Below are 16,198 nucleotides of genomic sequence, written 5' to 3'. Positions count from 1 at the left end.
AAAATACAACGTAATTCAATTTCACACATGCGACCCGATTCAAAGCCTCACACCATGAGCATGAAGGAGACTCAAAAAAGGAAAAACAAGTTTGCTTGCAATCAAACATACCAGCAAAAGTGCAATTAGCCATGTTAATGGGTAGATGTCAAAGGCGGTAACCAAAGCGCCCCAAGGAGGGACAAACGTGTGACATTTACCAATGATAACAAAGGATTTTTGTAGGGCAAGCCCATGAACGAGCGATAGTAATGGGCGTGAGGGCGGGGTGCGGTTAAAAGTTCAAACAGATAACAACGCATAGAAAAAAGCAGCGCTTCTGAGCTGTTATGCTCAACCTAAAAAGGGAGGTGGGTTAGAAAGAGATGTGTGGTAGAGTTTAGAAAACCTAAAAAGTTGTTTTATTTGAAATATACTACAGAAATAGTAGTTGCATTGCAAAAGAAAAACATGACTTTTGATATAGCAATTCACCAGACAATGGTCTTCATAGGCAGAAACATTAAGCATGTTATGTATCAGGTGTCTACACAGCTTAACATGTCTAATATGTATGTATAAAATTAAAATAAGAACAAAATATTTTTTCACAGAGAACTACAATTAAATGAAGCAACTGGTTAACTGAACTTACAAATGTAGAACAAGAAAGAAAGACCTGACATTCTTAAAAATAAATGACCTGTAGAAAGACTGGAAGATGTAGTTTAACCTTGCTGGATTTCTTCATGCGTATTAGGATGAGCAAATGGATCCGGTGACATAGATTAGCTATTATAAAACTCGCTTAAATGGAGCATTTGACGTTTAAAGTAAGCTAAAGTTTTATTTGTAAACGTGTGAAACATAGGTAGAAATATATGAAATAAAATGCCTGGTCTATAGGCAGTTGAGGTACAATCACTAATGCCATCTTCAAAGGAATTGCTACAGAGGAAGTACGCAGTGATGTAGTTTGAAGAAGAACGTCTCTCCTTTCAGGACTAGAAAGCACTGGACAACCAAAAGGAATGCTATGATTCTGTGATTCAGATGACTACTTCTGGATTGTGGTCGTCCATTTGGCTGTCTGTGTTTTAGTTGTACTGCTTGAGCAATTTCTTCCAGGGTGGATCGAAGAGAGGTCTTGTCATCGAGCAGTTGGTCAGTTACTTTGTCTAGCTCATGACTTTCAAGTTAAAAGACTTTAGCCATGCCTCGCGCCTCATGAAAAGGCCCATGTCCATGAAATAAAAAATTGTACTAAATATACACAATTCTGCTCAACTAAAGCTGAGCATTTAGTACTAGTATAGGACTTTCGTTGGACAACAGGGAATTGAAGCCATCAATTAAGTGCCGGCGCCTGTGCATTACTAGCAGTGATCACAATGATATTCCTCAGTGAGAAACAACTATACTGGTATGTTTTCAAGGGCTATTTAAAAAAACTTATCCTTTGATGGCTTATTGCCTTTGAAGAAAGAAGATACTACCTTATTTATTCAAAGAGCAGGGGATTCACCATCAACAAATACTCAGGTCATTCCGACACTTTGCAAATCCCTATTTGGGTGAAAACAACCATTTGTGCCCCAATCATAATTCTAAACTTATTGCAAATTGCACTGTTTCTCGGCATGATTTTCACCAGGTTAAGACTGGAAACAATACTTCAGTCTAACACTGCTAATTGCAACAATGCACAGCTCAGAACTGAGATCTTTCTTGCGATCAGTGGGTTAACCCTATTCAGCAGGTTGAAACTCTGAAATACCACAGTCCACAGCATCACAACTTTCAAGTGTGCAATTTCTGCACTGTTGTTTGCAAGGCTCTATCAACAAGTAATCTTTGAAAGGGTGGAAAAAATGTAAGCTACTGACTGTCCGGTACCTAAGAAATTTAAAGGGGTGCCACAAAATGTTTCAAAGCACAAATCAACTATCCAATGTAGTCACTGGTGCTATCCAGAAGAACCAGAGGTAACGGGGTCCGGTCTCTAATCTCCTCTTAGGGTGTCTAAATTTTACAGACGTTTAGGACCCAACTGTTTATGGTAATTTTGCTATAGATGTACTAGTGGGCCACCACCCACAATTGAGTCAAAAGGGTTCCTCACATTTAACCGCTGAGCTCAATGGCTTCATCATTTAAAATGACATGTAGACTTTAGAGGTAGGACTTGACAGTGGCTTCAAGAATGGGTTACTTCACGGTCTGTCATCATATTAAAAATAGCTGCCCTTGCTAAAGGAAGGGTTTATTGGAAAGATGGAGCATGGGTTGATGGAATTGTGTGGTAGGGTTGACTTAATTATACAGCAAGAGAAGACAAACTATGCGGCTTAACATATTTATGTTAGTATTACTACATTATTTTCTCATTTGTACTCATTACCACTATCTGAGCAAAGTTTCTCCTCATGAGTACCAGTTGCTAAGCAACAGCAAGATGACCAGTGAAGGCCTGAAGAGGGGAGCTATGCGCCTAGAGGTGTGTGTCATAAACAGAGTCAAAGGTCTATGTATCCTAATGACATTCAAGATTTAAAAATGTATTGACGTGTTACTTTAGAGGTGCCTGTCTCACCCATGAGACTTACTCTTTCATGTGTTGGTTTGGGAGGTTTCGCTTTTGTCTACCTCATGGGCGTTAGTACTTATTTCAACAATTATAATGTTACAAGGAGAGGTAGTTAGTATCAGTACTTGCACCACTGACAACCTGTGTATCTGTTTTTAACAGGAATGAGCACTACAGCAGCAACCACCGCTGGCACCACAACACCTGCGACTACCACAAGCAGCACACATTCTGAGACAACAGGTACACTTTATGTCTTTATTTCTGCTGAATGATTTATTGGTAACTGAGGGACACATCTATGAAAGAATTTAGCAGTCAAAAATTGGATATTGGGTTATTTTCTACTGCTAAAAAAGCCTTTCTACATGTACTAACCCTATTTTGCGAATCAGTAACCCTTTACTGACTTGCACAATAGGGTTTGCGATTCCGTGTTAAGATGGGGTGTGTGATGAGTGTCCATTCCTAATAACCACTCTCATTGGTATTTGCGAATATTATGAGACCGAGAATACGCTTGCAAAACATTCGCATTTTAACAAAAATCTTAATTAGGAGTAAACAATGCACAAATTGGAAGGGGCGCCCAGGGGACCCCTTCCCCTTTGTCAATGGGGGCACCAACATTGTTTCAGAGCACGCAGAATGTACACAGACCAGTGCCTACTCTTAAAAAATGAAAAGAAAACTTTTCATTTTTTTGTTGAAATACATCCTGTTTTTCTTTTAGGAAAACAGACTCTATTTAAAAACAACCATTTGCAATGCAATAGGTCTCACATTTGCTCGAGTTAAAGCTGTTATTATTGTGAACACCTAACTGGACTTTTCTTGCCACATATATTGAAAATGAAACGTAATTCAATTTCACACATGCAACCCGATTCAAAGCCTCACACCATGAGCATGAAGGAGACACAAAAAAGGGAAAACAAGTTTGCTTGCAATCAAACATGCCAGCAAAAGTGCAATTAGCCATGTTAATGGGTAGCTGTCACAGGCGGTAACCAAAGTGCCCCAAGGAGGGAAAAACGTGTAACATTTACCAATGATAACAAAGGATTTTTGTAGGGCAAGCCCATGAACGAGCCATAGTAATGGGCGTGAGGGCGTGGTGCGGTTAAAAGTACAAACAGATAACAACGCATAGAAAAAAGCAGCGCTTCCGCGCTGTTATGCTCAACCTAAAAAGGGAGGTGGGTTAGAAAGAGATGTGTGGTAGAGTTTAGAAAACCTAAAAAGTCGTTTTATTTGAAATATACTACAGAAATTGTAGGGGCATTGCAAAAGAAAAAATGACTTTTGATATAGCAATTCACCAGACAATGGACTTCAGAGGCAGAAACATTAAGCATGTTATGTATCAGGTGTCTACACAGCTTAACATGTCTAATATTTATGTATAAAATTAAAATAAGAACAAAATATTTTTTCACAGAGAACTACAATTAAATGAAGCAACTGGTTAACTGAACTTTCAAATGTAGAACAAGAAAGAAAGACCTGACATTCTTAAAAATAAATGACCTGTAGAAAGACTGGAAGATGTAGTTTCACCTTGCTGGATTTCTTCATGCGAATTAGGATGAGCAAATGGATCCGGTGACATAGATTACCTATTATAAAACTCGCTTAAATGGAGCATTTGACGTTTAAAACAAGCTAAAGTTTTATTTGTAAACGTGTGAAACATAGGTAGAAATATATGAAATAAAATGTCTGGTCTAAAGGCAGTTGAGGTACAATCACTAAGGCCATCATCAAAGGAATTGCTACAGAGGAAGTACGTAGTGATGTAGTTTGAAGAAGAATGTCTCTCCTTTCAGGACTAGAAAGCACTGGACAACCAAAAGGAATGCTAGGATTTTGTGATTGAGATGAGTACTTCTGGATGGTGGTCCTCCATTTGGCTGTCTGTGTTTTGGTTGTACTGCTTGAGCAATTTCTTCCAGGGTGGATCGAAGAGAGGTCTTGTCATCGAGCAGTTGGTCAGTTACTTTGTCTAGCTCATGACTTTCAAGTTAAAAGACTTTAGCCATGCCTCACGCCTCATGAAAAGGCCCATGTCCATGAACTTAAAAATTGTACTAAATATACACAATTCTGCTCAACTAAAGATGAGCATTTAGTACTAGTATAGGACTTTCGTTGGACAACAGGGAATTGAAGCCATCAATTAAGTGCCGGCGCCTGTGCATTACTAGCAGGGATCACAATGATGTGCCTCAGTGAGAAACAACTATACTGGTTTGTTTTCAAGGGCCATTTAAAAAACTTTTCCTTGGATGGCTTATTGCCTTTGAAGAAAGAAGATACTACCTTATTTATTCAAAGAGCAGGGGATTCACCATCAACAAATACTCAGGTCATTCAGACACTTTGCAAATCCCTATTTGGGTGAAAACAGCCATTTGTGCCCCAATAATAATTCTAAACTTATTGCAAATTGCACTGTTTCTCGGCATGATTTTCACCAGGTTAAGACTGGAAACAATACTTCAGTCAAACACTGCTAATTGCAACAATGCACAGCTCAGAACTGAGATCTTTCTTGCGATCAGTGGGTTAACCCTATTCAACAGGTTGAAACCCTGGAATACCACAGTCCACAGCATCACAACTTTCAAGTGTGCAATTTCTGCACTGTTGTTTGCAAGGCTCTATCAACAAGTAATCTTTGAAAGTATGGAAGAAATGTAAGCTACTGACCGGTAGATAAGAAATTTAAAGGGGTGCCACAAAATGTTTCAAAGCACAAGTCAACTATCCAATGTAGTCACTGGTGCTATCCAGAAGAACCAGAGGTAACGGGGTCCGGTCTCTAATCTCCTCTTAGGATGTCTAAATTTTACAGAAGTTTAGGACCCAACTGTTTATGGTAATTTTGCTATAGATGTACTAGTGGGCCACCACCCACAATTGAGTCAAAAGGGTTCCTCACATTTAACCGCTGAGCTCGATGGCTTCATCATTTAAAATGAGATGTAGACTTTAGAGATAGGACTGGACAGTGGCTTCAAGAATGGGTTACTTCACGGTCTGTCATCATATTAAAAATAGCTGCCCTTGCTAAAGGAAGGGTTTATTTTAAAGATGGAGCATGGGTTGATGAAATTGTGTGGTAGGGTTGACTAAATTATACAGCAAGAGAAGACAAATTATGCGTCATAACATATTTATGCTAGTGTTACTACATTATTTTCTCATTTTTACTCATTACCACTGTCTGAGCAAAGTTTCTCCTCATGAGTACTAGTTGCTAAGCAACAGCAAGATGACCAGTGAAGGCCTGAAGAGGGGAGCTATGCGCCTAGAGGTGTGTGTCATAAACAGAGTCAAAGGTCTATGTATGCTAATGACATTCAAGATTTAAACATTTATTGACGTGTTACTTTAGAGGTGCCTGTCTCACCCATGAGACTTACTCTTTCATGGGTCGGTTTGGGAGGTTTCACTTTTGTCTACCTCATGGGCGTTATTACTTATTTCAACAATTAAAATGTTACAAGGAAAGGTAGTTAGTATCAGTACCTGCACCACTGACAATCTGTGTATCTGTTTTTAACAGGAATGAGCACTACAGCAGCAACCACTGCAGGCACCACAACACCTGCGACTACCACAAGCAGCACACATTCTGAGACAACAGGTACACTTTGTGTCTTTATTTCTGCTGAATGATTTATTGGTAACTGAGGGACACATCTTTGAAAGAATTTAGCCGTCACAAATGGAATATTGGGTTATTTTCTACTGCTAAAAAAGCCTTTCTCCATGTACTAACCCTATTTTGCGAATCAGTAACCTTTTACTGACTTGCACAATAGGGTTTGCGATTCCGTATTAGGATGGGGTGTGTGATGAGTGTCCATTCCTAATAACCACTCTCATTGGTATTTGCGAATGTTATGAGACCGAGAATACGGTTGCAAAACATTCGCATTTTACCCCAAAATTTAATTAGGAGTAAACAATGCACAAATTGGAAGGGGCCCCCAGGGGACCCCTTCCCCTTTGTCAATGGGGGCACCAACATTTTTTCAGAGCACGCAGAATGTACACAGACCAGTGCCTACTTTTAAAAAATGAAAAGAAAACATTTAATTTTTTTGTTGAAATACATCCTCTTTTTCTTTAAGGAAAACAGACTCTATTTAAAAACAAGCATTTGCAATGCAATAGGTTTCACATTTGCTCGAGTTAAAGCTGTTATTATTGTGAACCCCTAACTGGACTTTTCTTGCCACATATATTGAAAATGAAACGTAATTCAATTTCACACATGCGACCCGATTCAAAGCCTCACACCATGAGCATGAAGGAGACACAAAAATGGAAAAACAAGTTTGCTTGCAATCAAACATACCAGCAAAAGTGCAATTAGCCATGTTAATGGGTAGATGTCAAAGGCGGTAACCAAAGCGCCCCAAGGAGGGACAAACGTGTGACATTTACCAATGATAACAAAGGATTTTTGTAGGGCAAGCCCATGAACGAGCGATAGTAATGGGCGTGAGGGCGGGGTGGGGTTAAAAGTACATACAGATAACAACGCATAGAAAAAAGCAGCGCTTCTGCGCTGTTATGCTCAACCTAAAAAGGGAGGTGGGTTAGAAAGAGATGTGTGGTAGAGTTTAGAAAACCTAAAAAGTCGTTTTATTTGAAATATACTGCAGAAATAGTAGTTGCATGGCAAAAGAAAAACATGACTTTTGATATAGCAATTCACCAGACAATGGTCTTCAGAGGCAGAAACATTAAGCATGTTATGTATCAGGTGTCTACACAGCTTAACATGTCTAATATTTATGTATAAATTTAAAATAAGAACAAAATATTTTTTCACAGAGAACTACAATTAAATGAAGCAACTGGTTAACTGAACTTACAAATGTAGAACAAGAAAGAAAGACCTGACATTCTTAAAAATAAATGACCTGTAGAAAGACTGGAAGATGTAGTTTAACCTTGCTGGATTTCTTCATGCGAATTAGGATGAGCAAATGGATCCGGTGACATAGATTAGCTATTATAAAACTCGCTTAAATGGAGCATTTGACGTTTAAAGTAAGCTAAAGTTTTATTTGTAAACGTGTGAAACATAGGTAGAAATATATGAAATAAAGTGTCTGGTCTATAGGGAGTTGAGGTACAATCACTAAGGCCATCATCAAATGAATTGCTACAGAGGAAGTACGTAGTGATGTAGTTTGAAGAAGAATGTCTCTCCTTTCAGGACTAGAAAGCACTGGACAACCAAAAGGAATGCTATGATTTTGTGATTCAGATGAGTACTTCTAGATGGTGGTCCTCCATTTGGCTGTCTGTGTTTTAGTTGTACTGCTTGAGCAATTTCTTCCAGGGTGGATCATAGAGAGGTCTTGTCATCGAGCAGTTGGTCAGTTACTTTGTCTAGCTCATGACTTTCAAGTTAAAAGACTTTAGCCATGCCTCGCGCCTCATGAAAAGGCCCATGTCCATGAACTTAAATATTGTACTAAATATACACAATTCTGCTCAACTAAAGCTGAGCATTTAGTACTAGTATAGGACTTTCGTTGGACAACAGGGAATTGAAGCCATCAATTAAGTGCCTGCGCCTGTGCATTACTAGCAGTGATCACAATGATGTGCCTCAGTGAGAAACAACTATACTGGTTTGTTTTCAAGGGCTATTTAAAAAACTTTCCCTTGGATGGCTTATTGCCTTTGAAGAAAGAAGATAATACCTTATTTATTCAAAGAGCAGGGGATTCACCATCAACAAATATTCAGGTCATTCAGACACTTTGCAAATCCCTATTTGGGTGAAAACAACCATTTGTGCCCCAATAATAATTCTAAACTTATTGCAAATTGCACTGTTTCTCGGCATGATTTTCACCAGGTTAAGACTGGAAACAATACTTCAGTCAAACACTGCTAATTGCAACAATGCACAGCTCAGAACTGAGATCTTTCTTGCGATCAGTGGGTTAACCCTATTCAGCAGGTTGAAACCCTGGAATACCACAGTCCACAGCATCACAACTTTCAAGTGTGCAATTTCTGCACTGTTGTTTGCAAGGCTCTATCAACAAGTAATCTTTGAAAGGATGTAAGAACTGTAAGCTACTGACTGTCCGGTAGCTAAGAAATTTAAAGGGGTGCCACAAAATGTTTGAAAGCACAAATCAACTATCCAATGTAGTCACTGGTGCTATCCAGAAGAACCAGAGGTAACGGGGTCCCGTCTCTAATCTCCTCTTAGGATGTCTAAATTTTACAGAAGTTTAGGACCCAACTGTTTATGGTAATTTTGCTGTAGATGTACTAGTGGGCCACCACCCACAATTGAGTCAAAAGGGTTCCTCACATTTAACCGCTGAGCTCAATGGCTTCATCATTTAAAATGAGATGTAGACTTTAGAGATAGGACTTGACAGTGGCTTCAAGAATCGGTTACTTCACGGTCTGTCATCATATTAAAAATAGCTGCCCTTGCTAAAGGAAGGGTTAATTTTAAAGATGGAGCATGGGTTGATGAAATTGTGTGGTAGGGTTGACTAAATTATACAGCAAGAGAAGACAAATTATGCGTCATAACATATTTAAGCTAGTGTTACTACATTATTTTCTCATTTTTACTCATTACCACTGTCTGAGCAAAGTTTATCCTCATGAGTACTAGTTGCTAAGCAACAGCAAGATGACCAGTGAAGGCCTGAAGAGGGGACCTATGCGCCTAGAGGTGTGTGTCATAAACAGAGTCAAAGGTCTATGTATGCTAATGACATTCAAGATTTAAACATTTATTGACGTGTTACTTTAGAGGTGCCTGTCTCACCCATGAGACTTACTCTTTCATGGGTCGGTTTGGGAGGTTTCACTTTTGTCTACCTCATGGGCGTTATTACTTATTTCAACTATTATAATGTTACAAGGAAAGGTAGTTAGTATCAGTACTTGCACCACTGACAATCTGTGTATCTGTTTTTAACAGGAATGAGCACTACAGCAGCAACCACCGCAGGCACCACAACACCTGCGACTACCACAAGCAGCACACATTCTGAGACAACAGGTACACTTTGTGTCTTTATTTCTGCTGAATGATTTATTGGTAACTGAGGGACACATCTTTGAAAGAATTTAGCAGTCACAAATGGAATATTGAGTTATTTTCTACTGCTAAAAAAGCCTTTCTACATGTACTAACCCTATTTTGCGAATCGGTAACCTTTTACTGACTTGCAAAATAGGGTTTGCGATTCCGTATTAGGATGGCGTGTGTGATGAGTGTCCATTCCTAATAACCACTCTCATTGGTATTTGCGAATGTTATGAGACCGAGAATACGGTTGCAAAACATTCGCATTTTACCCAAAAATTTAATTAGGAGTAAACAATGCACAAATTGGAAGGGGCCCCCAGGGGACCCCTTCCCCTTTGTCAATGGGGGCACCAACATTTTTTTCAGAACACGCAGAATGTACACAGACCAGTGCCTACTCTTAAAAAATGAAAAGAAAACTTTTTATTTTTTTGTTGAAATACATCCTGTTTTTCTTTAAGGAAAACAGACTCTATTTAAAAACAAGCATTTGCAATGCAATAGGTCTCACATTTGCTCGAGTTAGAGCTGTTATTATTGTGAACCCCTAACTGGACTTTTCTTGCCACATATATTGAAAATGAAACGTAATTCAATTTCACACATGCGACCCGTTTCAAAGCCTCACACCATGAGCATGAAGGAGACACAAAAAAGGAAAAACAAGTTTGCTTGCAATCAAACATACCAGCAAAAGTGCAATTAGCCATGTTAATGGGTCGATGTCAAAGGCTGTAACCAAACCGCCCCAAGGAGGGACAAACTTGTAACATTTACCAATGATAACAAAGGATTTTTGTAGGGCAAGCCCATGTATGAGCGATAGTAATGGGCGTGAGAGCGGGGTGTGGATAAAAGTACAAACAGATAACAACGCATAGAAAAAAGCAGCGCTTCCGCGCTGTTATGCTCAACCTAAAAAGGGAGGTGGCTTAGAAAGAGATGTGTGGTAGAGTTTAGAAAACCTAAAAAGTCATTTTATTTGAAATATACTACAGAAATTGTAGGGGCATTACAAAAGAAAAAAATAACTTTTGATATAGCAATTCACCAGACAATGGACTTCAGAGGCAGAAACATTAAGCATGTTATGTATCAGGTGTCTACACAGCTTAACATGTCTAATATTTATGTATATAATTAAAGTAAGAACAAAATATTTTTTCACAGACAACTACAATTAAATGAAGCAACTGGTTAACTGAACTTACAAATGTAGAACAAGAAAGAAAGACCTGACATTCTTAAAAATAAATGACCTGTAGAAAGACTGGAAGATGTAGTTTCACCTTGCTGGATTTCATCATGCGAATTAGGATGAGCAAATGGATCCAGTGACATAGATTAGCTATTATAAAACTGGCTTAAATGGAGCATTTGACGTTTAAAGTAAGCTAAAGTTTTATTTGTAAACGTGTGAAACATAGGTAGAAATATATGAAATAAAATGTCTGGTCTATAGGCAGTTGAGGTACAATCACTAAGGCCATCATCAAAGGAATTGCTACAGAGGTAGTACGTAGTGATGTAGTTTGAAGAAGAACGTCTCTCCTTTCAGGACTAGAAAGCAATGGACAACCAAAAGGAATGCTATGATTCTGTGATTCAGATGACTACTTCTGGATGTTGGTCCTCCATTTGGCTGTCTGTGTATTAGTTGTACTGCTTGCGCAATTTCTTCCAGGATGGATCGAAGAGAGGTCTTGTCATCGAGCAGTTGGTCAGTTACTTTGTCTAGCTCATGCCTTTCAAATTAAAAGACTTTAGCCATGCCTCGCGCATCATGAAAAGGCCCATGTCTATGAACTTAAAAAGTGTACTAAATATACACAATTCTGCTCAACTAAAGCTGAGCATTTAGTACTAGTATAGGACTTTCGTTTGGACAACAGGGAATTGAAGCCATCAAATAAGTGCCGGCGCCTGTGCATTACTAGCAAGTATCACAATGATGTGCCTCAGTGAGAAACAACTATACTGGTATGTTTTCAAGGGCTATTTAAAAAACTTTCCCTTGGATGGCTTATTGCCTTTGAAGAAAGAAGATACTACCTTATTTATTCAAAGAGCAGGGGATTCACCATCAACAAATACACAGGTCATTCAGACACTTTGCAAATCCCTATTTGGGTGAAAACAACCATTTGTGCCCCAATCATAATTCTAAACTTATTGCAAATTGCACTGTTTCTCTGCATGATTTTCACCAGTTAAGACTGGAAATAATACTTCAGTCAAACACTGCTAATTGCAACAATGCACAGCTCAGAACTGAGATCTTTCTTGCGATCAGTGGGTTAACCCTATTCAGCAGGTTGAAACCCTGGAATACCACAGTCCACAGCATCACAACTTTCAAGTGTGCAATCTCTGCACTGTTTTTTGCAAGGCTCTATCAACAAGTAATCTTTGAAAGGATGGAAGAAATGTAAGCTACTGACTGTCCGGTACCTAAGAAATTTAAAGGGGTGCCACAAAATATTTCAAAGCACAAATCAACTATCCAATGTAGTCACTGGTGCTATCCAAAAGAACCAGAGGTAACGGGGTCCGGTCTCTAATCTCCTCTTAGGATGTCTACATTTTACAGAAGTTTAGGACCCAACTGTTTATGGTAATTTTGCTATAGATGTACTAGTGGGCCACCACCCACAATTGAGTCAAAAGGGTTCCTCACATTTAACCACTGAGCTCAATGGCTTCATCATTTAAAAGGGAGATGTGGACTTTAGAGGTAGGACTTGACAGTGGCTTCAAGAATGGGTTACGTCACGGTCTGTCATCATATTAAAAATAGCTGCCCTTGCTAAAGGAAGGGTTTATTGGCAAGATGGAGCATGGGTTGATGAAATTGTGTGGTAGGGTTGACTAAATTATACAACAAGAGAAGACAAATTATGCAGCATAACATATTTATGCTAGTATTACTACATTATTTTCGCATTTTTACTCATTACCACTGTCTGAGCAAAGTTTCTCCTCATCAGTACCAGTTGCTAAGCAACAGCAAGATGACCAGTGAAGGCCTGAAGAGGGGAGCTATGCGCCTAGATGTGTGTGTCATAAACAGAGTCAAAGGTCTATGTATCCTAATGACATTCAAAATTAAAAAATGTATTGACGTGTCACTTTAGAGGTGCCTGTCTCCCCCATGAGACTTACTCTTTCATGGGTCGGCTTGGGAGGTTTCGTTTTTGTCTACCTTATTGGCGTTATTACTTATTTCAACAATTATAATGTTACAAGGAGCGGTAGTTAGTATCAGTACTTGCACCACTGACAATCTGTGTATCTGTTTTAACAGGAATGAGCACTACAGCAGCAACCACCGCAGGCACCACAACACCTGCGACTACCACAAGCAGCACACATTCTGAGACAACAGGTACACTTTGTGTCTTTATTTCTGCTGAATGATTTATTGATAACTGAGGGAAACATCTATGAAAGAATTTAGCAGTCACAAATGGCATATTCGGTTATTTTCTACTGCTAAAAAAGCCTTTCTACATGTACTAACCCTATTTTGCGAATCAGTAACCTTTTACTGACTTGCACAATAGGGTTTGCGATTCCGTATTAGGATGGGGTGTGTGATGAGTGTCCATTCCAAATACCCACTCTCATTGGTATTTGCGAATGTTATGAGACCGAGAATACGGCTGCAAAACATTCACATTTTACCAAAAATTTTAATTAGGAGTAAACAATGCACAAATTGGAAGGGGCCTCCAGGGGACCCTTCCCCCTTTGTCAATGGGGGCACCAACATTTTTTCAGAGCACGCAGAATGTACACAGACCAGTGCCTACTCTTAAAAAATGAAAAGAAAACTTTTAATTTTTTTGTTGAAATACATCCTGTTTTTTTTTAGGGAAAACAGACTCTATTTAAAAACAAGCATTTGCAAAGCAATGGGTCTCACATTTGCTCGAGTTAGAGCTGTTATTACTGTAAACCCCTAACTGGACTTTTCTTGCCACATATATTGAAAATGAAACGTAATTCAATTTCACAGGTGCGACCCGATTCAAAGCCTCACACCATGAGCATGAAGGAGACACAAAAAAGGAAAAACAAGTTTCCATGCAATAAAACATACCAGCAAAAGTGCAATTAGCCATGTTAATGGGTCGATGTCAAAGGCTGTAACCAATGCGCCCCAAGGAGGGACAAACGTGTAACATTTACCAATGATAACAAAGGATTTTTGTAGGGAAGCCCATGAATGAGCGATAGTAATGGGCGTGAGAGCGGGGTGCGGATAAAAGTACAAACAGATAACAACGCATAGAAAAAAGCAGCGCTTCCGCGCTGTTATGCTCAACCTAAAAAGGGAGGTGGGTTAGAAAGAGATGTGTGGTAGAGTTTAGAAAACCTAAAAAGTCATTTTATTTGAAATATACTACAGAAATTGTAGGGGCATTACAAAAGAAAAAAATAACTTTTGATATAGCAATTCACCAGACAATGGACTTCAGAGGCAGAAACATTAAGCATGTTATGTATCAGGTGTCTACACAGCTTAACATGTCTAATAATTATGTATAAAATTAAAATAAGAACAAAATATTTTTTCACAGAGAACTACAATTAAGTGAAGCAACTGGTTAACTGAACTTACAAATGTGGAACAAGAAAGAAAGATCTGACATTCTTAAAAATAAATGACCTGTAGAAAGACTGGAAGATGTAGTTTCACCTTGCTGGATTTCTTCATGCGAATTAGGATGAGCAAATGGATCTGGTGACTTAGATTAGCTATTATAAAACTGGCTTAAATGGAGCATTTGATGTCTAAAGTAAGCTAAAGTTGTATTTGTAAACGTGTGAAACGTAGGTAGAAATATATTAAATAAAATGTCTGGTCGATAGGCAGTTGAGGTACAATCACTAAGGCCATCTTCAAATGAATTGCTACAGAGGAAGTACGTAGTGATGTCGTTTGAAGAAGAACGCCTCTCCTTTCAGGACTAGAAAGCACTGGACAACCAAAAGGAATGCTATGATTCTGTGATTCAGATGACTACTTCTGGATGGTGGTCCTCCATTTGGCTGTCTGTGTTTTAGTTGTACTGCTTGAGCAATTTCTTCCAGGATGGATTGAAGAGAGATCTTGTCATCGAGCAGTTGGTCAGTTACTTTGTCTAGCTCATGCCTTTCGAATTAAAAGACTTTAGCCATGCCTCACGCCTCATGAAAAGACCCATGTCCATGAACTTAAAAATGTTACTAAATATACACAATTCTGCTCAACTAAAGCTGAGCATTTAGTACTAGTATAGGACTTTCGTTGGACAACAGGGAATTGAAGCCATCAATTAAGTGCCGGCACCTGTGCATTACTAGCAGGGATCACAATGATGTGCCTCAGTGAGAAACAACTATACTGGTATGTTTTCAAGGGCTATTTAAAAAACTTTCCCTTGGATGGCTTATTGCCTTTAATGAAAGAAGAAACTACCTTATTTATTCAAAGAGCAGGGGATTCACCGTCAACAAATACACAGGTCATTCAGACACTTTGCAAATCCCTATTTGGGTGAAAACAACCATTTGTGCCCCAATCATAATTCCAAACTTATTGCAAATTGAACTGTTTCTCAGCATGATTTTCACCAGGTTAAGACTGGAAACAATACTTCAGTCAAACACTACTAATTGTAACAATGCACAGCTCAGAACTGAGATCTTTCTTGCGATCAGTGGGTTAACCGTATTCAGCAGGTTGAAACCTTGGAATCCCACAGTCCACAGCATCACGACTTTCAAGTGTGCAATTCCTGCACTGTTTTTTGCAAGGCTCTATCAACAAGTAATCTTTGAAAGGATGGAAAAAATGTAAACTACTGACTGTCCGGTACCTAAGAAATGTAAAGGGGTGCCACAAAATATTTCAAAGCACAAATCAACTACCCAATGTAGTGACTGGTGCTATCCTGAAGAACCAGAGGTAAAAGGGGTCCGGTCTCCAAAGTCCTCTTAGGATTTCTAAATTTTACAGAAGTTTAGGACCCAACTGTTTATGGTAGTTTTGCTATAGATGTACTAGTGGGCCTCCACCCACAATTGAGTCAAAAGGGTTCCTCACATTTAACCACTGAGCTAAATGGCTCCATCATATAAAAGGGAGATGTAGACTTTAGAGGTAGGACTTGACAGTGGCTTCAAGAATGGGTTACTTTGCGGTCTATCATCATATTAAAAATAGCTGCCCTTTCTAAAGGAAGGGTTTATTGGAAAGATGGAGCATGGGTTGATGAAATTGTGTGGTAGGGTTGACTAAATTATACATCAAGAGAAGACAAATTATGCGGCATAACACATTTATGATAGTATTACTACATTATTTTCTCATTTTTACTCATTACCACTGTCTGAGCAAAGTTTCTCCTCATGAGTACCAGTTGCTAAGCAACAGCAAGATGACCAGTGAAGGCCTGAAGAGGGGAGCTATGCGCCTAGAGGTGTGTGTCATAAACGGAGTGAAAGGTCTATGTATCCTAATGACATTCAAGATTTAAAAGTATATTGAC

General features: G+C 38.9%; 1 protein-coding gene across 1 annotated transcript in view; it reads left to right on the top strand.

Annotated features, from left to right (window-relative positions):
- Positions 1-16,198, top strand: part of LOC138279109 (mucin-22-like) — a 386,267-nt gene that overhangs the window by 77,554 nt on the left and 292,515 nt on the right. Inside the window, exons 10-11 of the mRNA XM_069219373.1 lie at positions 2,729-2,809; positions 12,967-13,047. Of these exons, the coding sequence (XP_069075474.1) occupies positions 2,729-2,809; positions 12,967-13,047 (162 nt within the window). The remainder of the gene's footprint in view (positions 1-2,728; positions 2,810-12,966; positions 13,048-16,198) is intronic.

Source organism: Pleurodeles waltl, chromosome 2_2 (genome assembly GCF_031143425.1).
Source record: "Pleurodeles waltl isolate 20211129_DDA chromosome 2_2, aPleWal1.hap1.20221129, whole genome shotgun sequence".
Taxonomy (NCBI): Eukaryota; Metazoa; Chordata; class Amphibia; order Caudata; family Salamandridae; genus Pleurodeles; species Pleurodeles waltl.
Note: the sequence above shows the minus strand (reverse complement) of the source record. Positions and strands in the feature narration are given on the sequence as shown.